Source organism: Bubalus kerabau, chromosome 3 (genome assembly GCF_029407905.1).
Source record: "Bubalus kerabau isolate K-KA32 ecotype Philippines breed swamp buffalo chromosome 3, PCC_UOA_SB_1v2, whole genome shotgun sequence".
Taxonomy (NCBI): Eukaryota; Metazoa; Chordata; class Mammalia; order Artiodactyla; family Bovidae; genus Bubalus; species Bubalus kerabau.
This window is the reverse complement of record NC_073626.1, coordinates 32,195,141-32,207,296: the sequence shown is the minus strand read 5'-3', so window position 1 is coordinate 32,207,296 and position 12,156 is coordinate 32,195,141. Positions and strand designations below refer to the sequence as shown.

Here is a 12,156-nt window from a genome sequence, read left to right as displayed (position 1 = left end):
TTGCTTAGTACGGTAGATTTCATAATCCACCACATAGTATTTCAGGTCCAACATATAGGCTTCAAACTTTATTACTCCAAAAAAAGAAAACAAAACAAAAATAACAAGGCATTGATTTACCTCATAAACTTGTTCAGGTCTGTGGTCCCATGAGTACCTAAATTCTGCAACTGTTCCTGTAATTCTTCAGTCAATTGTCCAGTGAATTTGTATAGGTTGAAAATCCCCATTTTCCCTTTCACCGTGATATAAAGTTTCTCGTGCAGTTTTAAAAAGATATTCTTTGCGATGGATGCTATAAACAGAGAAAACACTTTTCAAAAGAAGCAACCCCTTCTTGAAGTAAACAGTCAATATGTCTTGATCAGCAGGAACTAGAGCCAAAGGTGAAGATTCAACATAGACTGTGAGATAGTGAAAGCCTTAACAAAGTTTGCAAGACCTTCTACCCTCTTTCCAGCTCTCCAATGGTATTTCCAGTGTCTTCGCCCTCCAAATATATATTTCAGGTAAAACACACTTTTTTTTACATCTCACCATCTTCATGAGCTGTTCTATCTGCTCAGAATGTTATCTATTTTTGACAACAACCCTCTCTTCCCTTACACACCTATAAGATACACATTTCTCCTTCTGACTTCTTTTCTCCTTCAAGTGTCTTAAATATTGTCTCCATCAGCAGGATCTTCCTAACTCCATGAATAGCTTTGGCCCCACGGTTTCCCCTGCCTTTTTTTTTTAGACTTTTTTTTTTAAGGTGGATCATTTTTAGTCTCTATTGAATTTATTACAATATTGTTTTTGCTTTATGTTTTGGTTTTTTGGCCATGAGGCATGTGGGATATTAGCATCCAGACCAGGAATCAAACCTTGGATTGGAAGGTGAACGCTTAACCACTGGACCACCAGGGAAGTCCCCACACTGTTCCACCATTCCCTTTATCTCAGTGTTCATGATCCTTTCATGACACACCTGGTCTGGTCTGGGTGTTAAAGAGTATGAATTTTTGAACTCATTATTCCTTTATATTTTTCTTTAATCCTCTTTAATTATCTTTGAAATAAGTTTTTTAAAAACTAATTTTTAATTTTATATTTCATCATCCTATTATATGTAGGTTACATTTCACATAAATTAATGAAAAATAATTTGTAGATTTCTTGACTATGTATCATCTCCGTGGTAGGGGTATATTTAAAAGGAATGAGAAGCTGGCTCATGAGTAAATATTAAGATATTTTATCTGTTAAATAGAAATATTTAAACACGAAAGTCCCCCGGGGGGGCAGAGCTGAAAAAAAAAAATGTGATCATTTCAATATACCTCTGATACGTAAGTTGGTATATTTTTCTGAAGGAATATGTGAATTTACAGATCAAGAATCTTCCAAGTATTTCTATTTCTTTGATCTGGAATGCCACAGTCAAGAAGCATTAAAGAGTCAAAAATGTAATCAACATGTTGTGATTTTTCATGCAAGCAACAAAAAATAATAATCATGCTATTGATCTAACAGCCTCGAAAACAAACTTTTATGTCTTAATGGCAAGAAATGCATAAAAGAAGCTATAGGAAAAGGAACCTAAGGAAGAAGCCAAAAAAGGAAGCCAAGAGAAAGATGTTAGAAGCAAGCATAGGCATTGTGAAAGCAGAGAAAAGAACCAGGTGTAAAATGAACCAGGGGGGAGAAATAAAGGCAGACAGTCACACTGAAAGTATGCGGATTGAGTCCAGCAGTCTCTGAGGATGAAGAAAGGGCACCAATTATATGAAGCCAAGCCCCACTCACCTTAATAACCCTGTGGACTATGTCAGGAAATGCCACAGTAAAGAGCTTACTGGGGCTTCCTTGGGGGACCAGGGGTTAAGAATCTGCCTTCCAATGCAGGGCATGTAGGTTTGATCCCTGGTCAGGGAACTAAGATCCCTCATACTGTGGGGTAACTAAAGGCACACACTGCAACTAGGGAGCCGATGGCACAAAGAGCAGCTCTCCTGCCCTGCAACAAAAGACGGAGCACAGCCAAAATAAAGGAGGGGGGCTCACTAAGTGGTGCAACATGAGATCAAACAAAGAGCAATAGCCTGTAAAACATATGCACAGCAGCATAATAGAGTCAGTGACATCTTGGGGGCTGTTAACAGGATATAAATTCCAATATTTTCCCAAGTAAACGTGAGGTGACCTTATCTTTTACACATGCCTTGTGGAGATCCTAATGTTTGACACTGCAAATAATTCATTTTTAGGGCTTGGTTCAGATGGTAAAGAATCCACCTGCAATGCAGGAGACCTGCCTTTGACCCCTGGAATGGGAAGATTTCCCTGGAGAAGGGAATGGCTACCACTTCAATATTCTTGCCTGGAAAAACCCATGAACAGAGGAGCCTGGCAGGCTACAGTCCATGGGGCCACAAAGAGTTGACACAACTGAGCGACTAAGCACACAATTTGTTTTTCAAAGGCCAAACTCATCACAAACTCTTTTCTATCCCTACTCTAAAGAATAAAATAATGGGTCTGCCTCATTTTTGATAGAGGAGTGAAGATGTGCTTGTTACCTAGAACTGCCCTTGGGAGTCCATGTTGCATTTCAAATGGCCTATCTGAAAATACTGTTTACCTGTATGATAGACGGGATTTTGCACTGCTAGTTCAAAATTTATTTCTTTGGATTTTAGAAACACATTAATTCCCTCTTCTTCAGTAACAAAGGTCATTCGGGTGCCCATAACAATGACTGTAAATACTGGTCCATACTGAAAGAAAACACATAAGTAGAGATCAGATTAGTAAGCATTTCTAATAGATAAGTTACTGGACATGGGTTATGCTTAAGACAGAGTTCCTCAAGAACCCCGATACTGAAATTACAGTCAAGATAAAAACTATTAAGATTACATATAATGTATGCGTGCTCAGTCGCATCCGACTCTTTGCAACCCCATGGACTATAACCTGCCAGGCTCCTCTGTCCATGGAATTTTCCAGGCAAGAATACTGGAGTGGCTTTCCATTTCCTAGTAATTAGTTATAAATTTTGATTGATGGAGTGAAATTTAATTATATAAATCCTAATTTATTGTCATAATATTTAACCTTCCTTTTGATCATATATTTATTTGTTTGCACCTTCCATTCTGGCAGTAGGAAATAATACTCAGAAATAATTGTTAGAAATTAGGTTAAACACTGTGAAATTCCAACACTGTTTTCAAGATACCTGGAGGGTTATAAGCAACCTATGGCTGAACTTTGTTCAAGAAAAAGATAAACTGCTGACTGATTTCACCGTCAATCTCTGGTCACTCAACAATGTCTACAATAGAAAGTTCTGTAGTGTTCACTTTCTCCCTTTCCAAAATGACTCACCTGTTCACCCTGCCCAACCCTCTCCACTCTGAGTGTTCCTGCTTTGTAACTCACTGGGGAAAAATGAGCACTCTCAGCTTCTCACCACCAGGGCAAAGAATTGTACCCATTTGTACTCATTCTCCATGCTTCCCCTCAAGTCAACAGATGGAGGGTCCTGCCCCTGGGAAATGCTCACCCTCCTTCACTTGTGATATGGAGTCTATAGTCTCTCTTTGTTCTTCATGGATACCTTCTCTCTCATACACCATCAGTTGCGCCTTTTCTATCAGATCACTCCTAGGAGCCTACAAACATCCTCTAGTGCAGAGTTTGGCTTCAGGGAGTCCATAATTTTACTGGGAGAAAAAGATATCATTATTTTCACTGGCCTCTAATTATAATTTAACATTTTCTTCAATTATGAATGGAGGCAATAAACCACAATCTTCCCCACAACTCTAACCTCAAAAGAGCTTACTGTTCCAATTGTACTTTTTTAGATTTGGTGTCTATTTGGCATCCATTCATCACAGGGTCAATTACATTAGCTACATTTTCTTTTTTCTTTTTCTATTCAAATGACGACTCTTAAATTCTCTTCAATGTTCTCTAGAATACATTTAAATAACCAGAGGTAAAATACAAAGGGTTGATTAAGATGTATTTTTATTTTCTTAGAATACTCAAAATGAACTCATTTAAACACAAACCAATCTCATATTTCAAAAGAAAAGTACAGGCAGCACAAATGGAGGAGAAGAGGAACCATTACATTAAGAATATTTTAATTGTTTTTAAGCCATACAAATCTTTCAAATTCCACTAACAAAAAAGCATTTTATAGCTTCTACCCAAAATTTACAGAAGTCCCAAATTGATATGATTCTTTTGTCTTCTTGAGCTATGTTTTCTTATTCATGATGTTCAGCTTTGGAGGCCTCACAATGTTGTTGTTGAGTTGCTAAGTCAAGTCCAACTCTCGCAACCCCATGGTCTGTATGTAGCCTGCCAGGCTCCTCTGTCCATGGGACTCCCCAGGCAAGAATACTGTAGTGGGTAGCCATTTCTTTCTCCAGGAGATCTTCCCGACCCAGGGATCGAACTGGCTTCTCCTGCACTGGCAGGCAGATTCCTTACTACTGAACCACCAGGGAAGCCCAGTGGCCTCACTACTGGGTAGAAATGGCCCTCTCAGAGCTAGCTGATAATTAGAGAGAGCAAAGGATTCAGCCAACCAGGAACATGCCTTTCATATGGAAGTCAACCCATCTTGAGTCTGTATCACCAACCCCTTCCTGGTCTAACTCTGACACACCAAGCCAGTATGATCCCTGCCCTAAATCATCCCAGAAAAAGTCACTGGGCATCTGGAGACCAACCCTAGAGCTCAAAGCCCCAAGAAACTCTTCAGGGTCGTCAGTCCTAAACTGTCTACCCTGTCTTGCCTTGCTTTCCCAAGGAAACTCCAACAAATGCTGTGCATGGGGCTTTTTCTGTTCCATCTTCTGCATCTTGACGGACAGAGTTCTTTCTCCTGTGGCCTTGCCTAGCACACAGTGACCCTTGCCTTGGACCCATGAGTTTTATAACCTTCTTCCTTCAAAGCCTCATTCTCATTTCCTCCTGTGGCCACACTGACTTTCCCGGACCACATTCAACATGTATATTTTTGGAACCACCACCCATACTTTTATATCCCATTATAGTAAATTGATGCTTTCAAATTGTGGTGCTGGAGAAGACTCTTAAGAGTCCCTTGGACAGAAAGGGGGTCAAGCCAGTCAATTCTTAAGGAAATCAACCCTGAATAGTCATTGGAAGGACTGAATCTGAAGCTGAAGCATCAAAACTTTGGCCATCTGATACGAAGAGACGACTCTTTGGAAAAGACCCTGATGCTGGGAAAGACTGAGGGCGGGAGGAGAAGGGGGAGACAGAGGATGAGATGGTTGGCTGACATCACTGACTCAATGGACACGAGTTTGAGCAAACTCTGGGAGGTAGTGAAGGACAGGGAAGCCTGGCATGCTGCACTTCGTGAGGTGGTAAAGTGTCAGACATGACTTGGTGACTGAACAACAACAGTTATTATGAATATCTCAAAGTACCGTCAGGCTCATAGTATTTCAATATGAGTCATTTCCAGATCTGCATGACATGGCATGTGATCATTCCTGGAACACACTGTTGGATGCTATTAGGCAACTATGAGCCTAATAGCTGATACCCCAAAACAGTGAAGCCTCATATTTTTCCATTAGTGATGCAGACATCTACATTGCTTCCCACGTTCCCTACCTTCAGTGGTTTATTACTGAATACTTAGAAGATGAATCATTTTCATTGGTGAAGGTTTGCTCAAATGAGAATTCTTAAGTTTCCATCAGGAAAGTGACCTTTGGCAACATGTACAGGCACTCTGGCCACATTTTAGGTAATACTGTCCATCTCACTTGATAGTAAGTCCAAGTTCTAGTTTCTCAAGCCTAACTTTTTAGAGTCACCTTGGATCCTTTTCATTCTTTCACACACCACGTTCCATTCACCAGGAAATCCTGCTGCTTCCACCTTTAAGAGAGATGCAGTCACTTCTCCAACTTCCACTGCTATCACCATGGTACAAGCCACCAGGGTCTCAAGCGTGAATTCTTGCCAAAACCTTCAAATCATCTTTTTTCTCTTAGTTTTATGTTTTTATTTTTAACGGAGTGCCCAAAGTGACCGCTTAAAATTTAAATCAGATCACATTACTCCTCTGCTCAAAACACAGTTTCCCACTTCACTCTAAGTTACAATGTTCTCTTAATAATCTGTAATAACCTATATGGGAAAAGAATTTGAAGAAGAATGAATATATGAACATGTATAACTGAATAACTCTGCTGTACATCTGAAACTAACACAACATCGACTATACCCTAATGCGTGCGTGCGTACTTAATTTCTTCAGTCTTGTTTGACTCTTTGCGACCCTACAGACCATAGCCCATCAGACTCCTCTGTCCATGGGATTCCCCAGGTAAGAATACTGGAGTGGGTTGCCATGCCCTCCTCCAGGGGATCTTCCTGACCCAGGGATCAAACCCTAGTGTCTTAAGTCTCCTGTACTGGGAGGTAGGTTCTTTCTTTACCATTAGCGCCACCTGGGAAACCCCATAATCTAATCTAAAATAAAAATTAAATTAAAAAAATACACTGACATTTTGAATCTGATCATTTACTCCACAGATACTGGCACACACAGAAATGACATTTGTTGCTACATTATTTATAATAGTGAAATATGGAAAACAAACCATGTCAATCATTAGATGACTAAGTGAACTATGACTCAGGGAATATTCTGCAGCTTTTAAAACAAATGCAGATGCTTTTGTGTCTGTGTAGGATGAAAGAAAAGAGGGGTAGATTACAAAAATCATATTTTTAAAGGCATCAGAGAGTTGGGGAAACAATAAGATCTAAATGGACTAAAACTCCACCAAGAATAGGAGTGAACTGATTTAGTGACTAGGTCACTATTTCCCTGGTAGCAACTGTGAATTCTGGGTATGGACCAGGTCAGGTCTGAAATAGGCACATTTGAAAAACCTACAGGTAATAAGAAATTTAATGCTGAAACATTGAACACTTTTTCCTGAATATTAGGAAAAAGACAAGCTAATCTATGTACACCATTTTTATTCAACAATATATTAGAAGTTTCTCTTTATGATGGAGAAGGGAACGGCTACCCACTCCAGTATTCTGGCCTGGAGAATTCCAGGGACTGTATAGTCCATGGGGTCGCAAAGAGTTGGACATGACTGAGCGACTTTCACTTCACTTCACTTCTCTTTATGTAAGAAAAAGAAATAAAAGGCATAAAGATCAGAAAACAGGAAATAAACTTATCTGTTTGTAGGATCTATTGTGTATGCCTAAAAATCCTAGGAAATCTACCAAATAACTACTGGAACTAATCAGTGAATTTGGCAAGATAAGAGAATACAAAACAAAAACAATTATATCTTTTATGTGCCAGTGATATCACTGGAAAACAAAAGTGAAACAATTTATGGACTTCCCTGGGCGTCAGTGGTTAACACTCTGCACTTCTAAGGCAGGGGGTGCAGGTTTGATCCCTGGTCAGGGAACTAAGATCCCCATATGCCTGCTATGCAGTGCAGCCAAGGGGAACAAAAAGTGAAAACATTCTACAATTTCTGCAATATCATCAAGGTATCTACAATATAAAGAATATAAAATACTTCAGAAAAATAATTAACAATCACAGGCAAGACTCCCATCATTAGAAACTACAGAATATGCCTAAAAAAGTTATATAACAAATGGGAGATATGGCAGTTATAGAAGACAATATCATTAAAAAGTCAATTTTCCCTCAATTTTTCTGTAGACTTAACAAACTTCCCAATTATATTTTCATCAGTTTTTATTATTATTGCCAAGCCAATTCAAAAATTTATATTAAAATGCAAATAATCTTAAATGCATTTTCATACTGTTCATGGGGTTCTCAAGGCAAGAATACTGAAGTGGGTTACCATTCCCTTCTCCCAACAGACCACGTTTTGTAAGAACTGTCCACCATGACCCGTCCAATCTGGGGGGCCCTACATGTAATGCATGGCTCATAGTTTCATTGAGTTAGACTAGGCTGTGATCCAACTGATCAGTTGGGTTAGTTTTCTGTAATTGTAGTTTCCATTCTGTCTGCCATCTAATGGATAAGGATAAGAGCCTTAGGAAGCTTTCTGATAGGAGAAACTGGCTGCGGGGGAATCTGGGTCTTGCTCTGGTGGGCGGGGCCATGCTCAGTAAATCTTTAATCCAATTGTCTGTTGATGGGTGGGGCTGTGTTCCCTCCCAGTTGTTTGGCCTAAAGCCAAACTATGGTAGGGTTAATGGTGGTAATGGCAACCTCCTTCAAAAGGACTTATGCCAGACTACAGAATTCAGTGTCCCTGACTCCATGGCAGGCCACTGTCAACTCACGCCTCTGCTGGTGCCTCCTGGACACACACAGACACTGGTTCAGTCTCTTGTGAGGTCACTGCTCCTTTCTCCTTGGTCCTGGCGTGCACAAGGTTTTGTTCGTGCCGTCCAAGAGTATGTTTCCCTAGTCCTATGGAAGTTCGGTAATCAAATCCCTCTGGCCTCCAAAGTCAAATTCCCTGGGGGTTCTCAGTCCCTCTCCAGATCCCCAGATGTTGGAAAACCTGTTGTGGGCCCTAGAACTTTCACAACAGTGTGAGACCTTCTTTGATATAACGGTTCTCCAGTTTGTGGGTCGTCTGCTCAGTGGCTCTATGGTGGGACACACACGCAGAGCCTCCCACGTCTGCTGCAGCCAAAGCCCCTATCCCTGCAGCAGGCCACTGCTGACCCATGCCTCCACAGGACACACCCAAATACTCAAAGGCAAGTCTGGCTCAGTTCTTGTGGGGTCCCTGCATCCTGGTGCCCACAAGGTTTTGTTTGAATTACAGTTAGAACTGGTCATGGAACACCAACCAGTTCCAAATTGGGCAAGGAGTACATCAAGGCTGCATATTGTCACCTTGATTATTTAACTTATATGCAGAGTACATCATGTGAAATGCCCAACTAGATGAAGCACAAGTTGGAATCAAGACTGCCGGGAGAAATATCAATAACCTCAGATATGCAGATGACACCACCCTTATGGCAGAAAGCAAAGAGGAACTAAAGAGCCTCTTGATGAGAGTGAAAGAGGAGAGTGAAAAAGCTGGCTTAAAACTCAACATTCAAAAAACGAAGATCATGGCATCCGGTCCCATCACTTCATGGCAAGTAGATGGGGAAACAATGGAAACAGTGACAGACTTTATTTTCTTGGGCTCAAAAATCACTGCAGATGGTGACTGCAGCCATGAAATAAAAGACGCTTGCTCCTTGGAAGAAAAGCTGTGACAAACCTAGACAGCATATTAAAAAGCAGAGCCATTACTTTGCTGACAAAGGTCCATCTAGTCAAAGCTATGGTTTTTCCAGTAGTCATGTACAGATGTGAGAGTTGGACCATAAAAAAAGCTGAGCACCCAAGAATTGATGCCTTTGAACTGTGGTGTTGGAGAAGACTCTTGAGAGTCCCTTGGACTTCAAGGAGATCAAACCAGTCAATCCTACAGGAAATCAGTCCTGAATATTCACTGGAAGGACTGATGCTGAAGCTGAAATTCCAATACTTAGGCCACCTGATGCAAAGAACTGACTCATTGGAAAAGACCCTGATGCTGGGAAAGATTAAAGGCGGGAAGAGAAGGGGACCACAGAGGATGAGACGGTTGGATGGCATCACTGACTCCATGGACATGAGTTTGAGCAAGCTCCGGGAGTTGGTGATGGACCGGGAAGCCTGGCACGTTGCAGTCCACGGGGTCGCAAAGAATCAGACACCACTGAGTGACTGAACTGAACTGAACTGAATCTTGAATGCCACATCAATGCCAAAATATTCAAAGAATTTTCACTACTTGTTTTAAAGATTTACTATAACTGTATTAGTTTTTATTTATTTACTGTATTAGTGTTAACAAAGGAGTGGGCATTTAATCAACGGAATAGGATAGAAAGGCTAGACATAGATCTACACATATATGTCAATTAATCTTTGAAATGCTACAAAAGGCAATTAAGTGAGGAAAGGAAAGTCCTTCAAGAAATGATACTGAAACAACTGGACATGGAGATGGGAAAAAAGTAAAACTCACCCCTTCTGTACACGTTACAAAAAAATTAACTCTAAGTGGCTCTAGGACCTAAATGTAAAATAGAAAGCTATAAACCTTTTAGAAGAAAACAGAATAAACTTTGTGACCTTTCTTGACCTTCTAAGACAAGCTTTCAGAAACATTCCTAAAGATTTATCAAAATCATATATCTAAGGAAGGCTACAGAAGACTAAGATGTATTTCTTTAAAAGATAGTATTTTTCATCTATCAAACTAGCAAGAATTATGGTACCTAGTGTGGGCCAGGATATGAGCGTCAGAACTCTCCTACACTCAAAGGAAAAGAAAAAGGATTCTTACATCATTCTTTAATCCTTACATAATCCCTGCTGCTGCTGCTGCTAAGTCGCTTCAGTCGTGTCCAACTCTGTGCGACCCCATAGATGGCAGCCCACCAGGCTCCCCCGTCCCTGGGATTCTCCAGGCAAGAACACTGGAGTGGGTTGCCATTTCCTTCTCCAATGCATGAAAGTGAAAAGTGAAAGTGAAGTCGCTCAGTCGTGTCCGACTCTTAGCGACCCCATGGACTGCAGCCCACCAGGCCCTTCCGTCCATGGGATTTTCCAGGCAAGAGTACTGGAGTGGGATGCCATTGCCTTCTCCACATAATCCCTAGGGGCAACACATAATCCCTAGGGGCAACACAATAATATAAACAATTTAATGTCTTTTAGGTAGTCTTACATTTAGGTATTTATTCTGAGGAGCTGCCCTGGTGGCTCAGAGGTTAAAGCATCTGCCTGCAATGTGTGGGAGATCTGGGTTCAATCCCTGGGTCGGGAAGATGCCCTGAAGAAGGAAATGGCATCCCACTCCAATGATCTTGCCTGGAGAATCCCATGGACAGAGGAGCCTGGTAGGCTATAGCTCACAGGGTCACAAAGAGTCCAGCATGACTGAGCTGCTTCACTTTTACTTTCAGATGAAACAATCAAGTAAGTGCAAAAACTACAAACAGTACAAACACACAGGAACATACACAGGAGACTGTTAATTGAAGCATTGTTTGAAATAAAGGAAAAAGTTAGCAGCAACCTATATACTATTTTTGAAACATATATTTAAAAGTGATTTTAAAGACAAAAACATGTACAACAATGATTACTAATATCCTTAGTGTGCAGTGAAAATAGACCTCACCATAATCAAATAGCACCAGCTGAAAATACAGTGCCCACTGTATTTGTAAAGACCAAGTTTGCAAGCCATTTTTACAACTGCCTGGTGTTAATCGATTTGAATACTAATTTATTAAGTGTTTTCATAAATCGAAATTAATTATATTATACTTCTGTCTTCCCAATCATTGAATTTAGTTAATATATATACACTTTAGATTTTTCATCTATGATGAAGTAACTAGCACTTTTAATTTCTACTTCCAAAAAGGCACTGACAAGCTGTCTTGTATTTCACGACTCATAAAAACCTATTTCTTTAGAAAAATCTTGCATAAGACAGTTGTTGTTAGTTAACTTACTCATAAATGGCTACATCGTTTTAACTGTGGGCAGTAGGTAGGTTCCCCACGTTCTAACATTGCATTTGACATGTAACAAAAGAAAATAAAAAAGAATACATTATCTCTTCCGGAAACCCTATGTGCTCAGGCCACATACCTTGATTCTTGCTTTCTCTATAAATTCTAGAGGGGTTTTTCCAAACTCAAATCCAGCTCCAATCCAAGGAATCCAGCCCCTTATGCACGGGGGTCTACGCAAGTTCTTCCACTGAAGAAATAATAAAACAGCAACACAACCTAAGATTATAATCACTGTTGGGGAAATGAATTCCATGTTTTTGTCTAGCACCTTCCTGAGTCAGAGAATGGAAAAGTCTTGCTTCTTCGCCCTGGAACAGGGCACTCACTCGACCTCCCAACTTTTCCGCTGTGACTTTTGCAGCTTGTTCGACTTCTTAACTGTAGCCTCTTTTCCCCGCCCCAATTTTTAGGTAACTTTTGCAACATCTCTTCCTACCACGTACACGTCTTTTTCAAGTCCTGGCTATCCCGGACAGAATGCAGGGGTTGGTTCCAGCT

The 12,156-nt window shown here is 40.5% G+C and overlaps 1 protein-coding gene across 1 annotated transcript in view; it reads right to left on the bottom strand.

Annotated features, from left to right (window-relative positions):
* Positions 1–12,155, bottom strand: part of LOC129645831 (24-hydroxycholesterol 7-alpha-hydroxylase) — an 83,658-nt gene extending 71,503 nt beyond the window's left edge. Inside the window, exons 1-3 of the mRNA XM_055571273.1 lie at positions 11,735–12,155; positions 2,627–2,762; positions 121–295 (exon numbers count right to left, since the gene is read on the bottom strand). Of these exons, the coding sequence (XP_055427248.1) occupies positions 121–295; positions 2,627–2,762; positions 11,735–11,911 (488 nt within the window). The 5' untranslated portion in view covers positions 11,912–12,155. The remainder of the gene's footprint in view (positions 1–120; positions 296–2,626; positions 2,763–11,734) is intronic.
* Position 12,156: the final 1 nt, after the last annotated feature.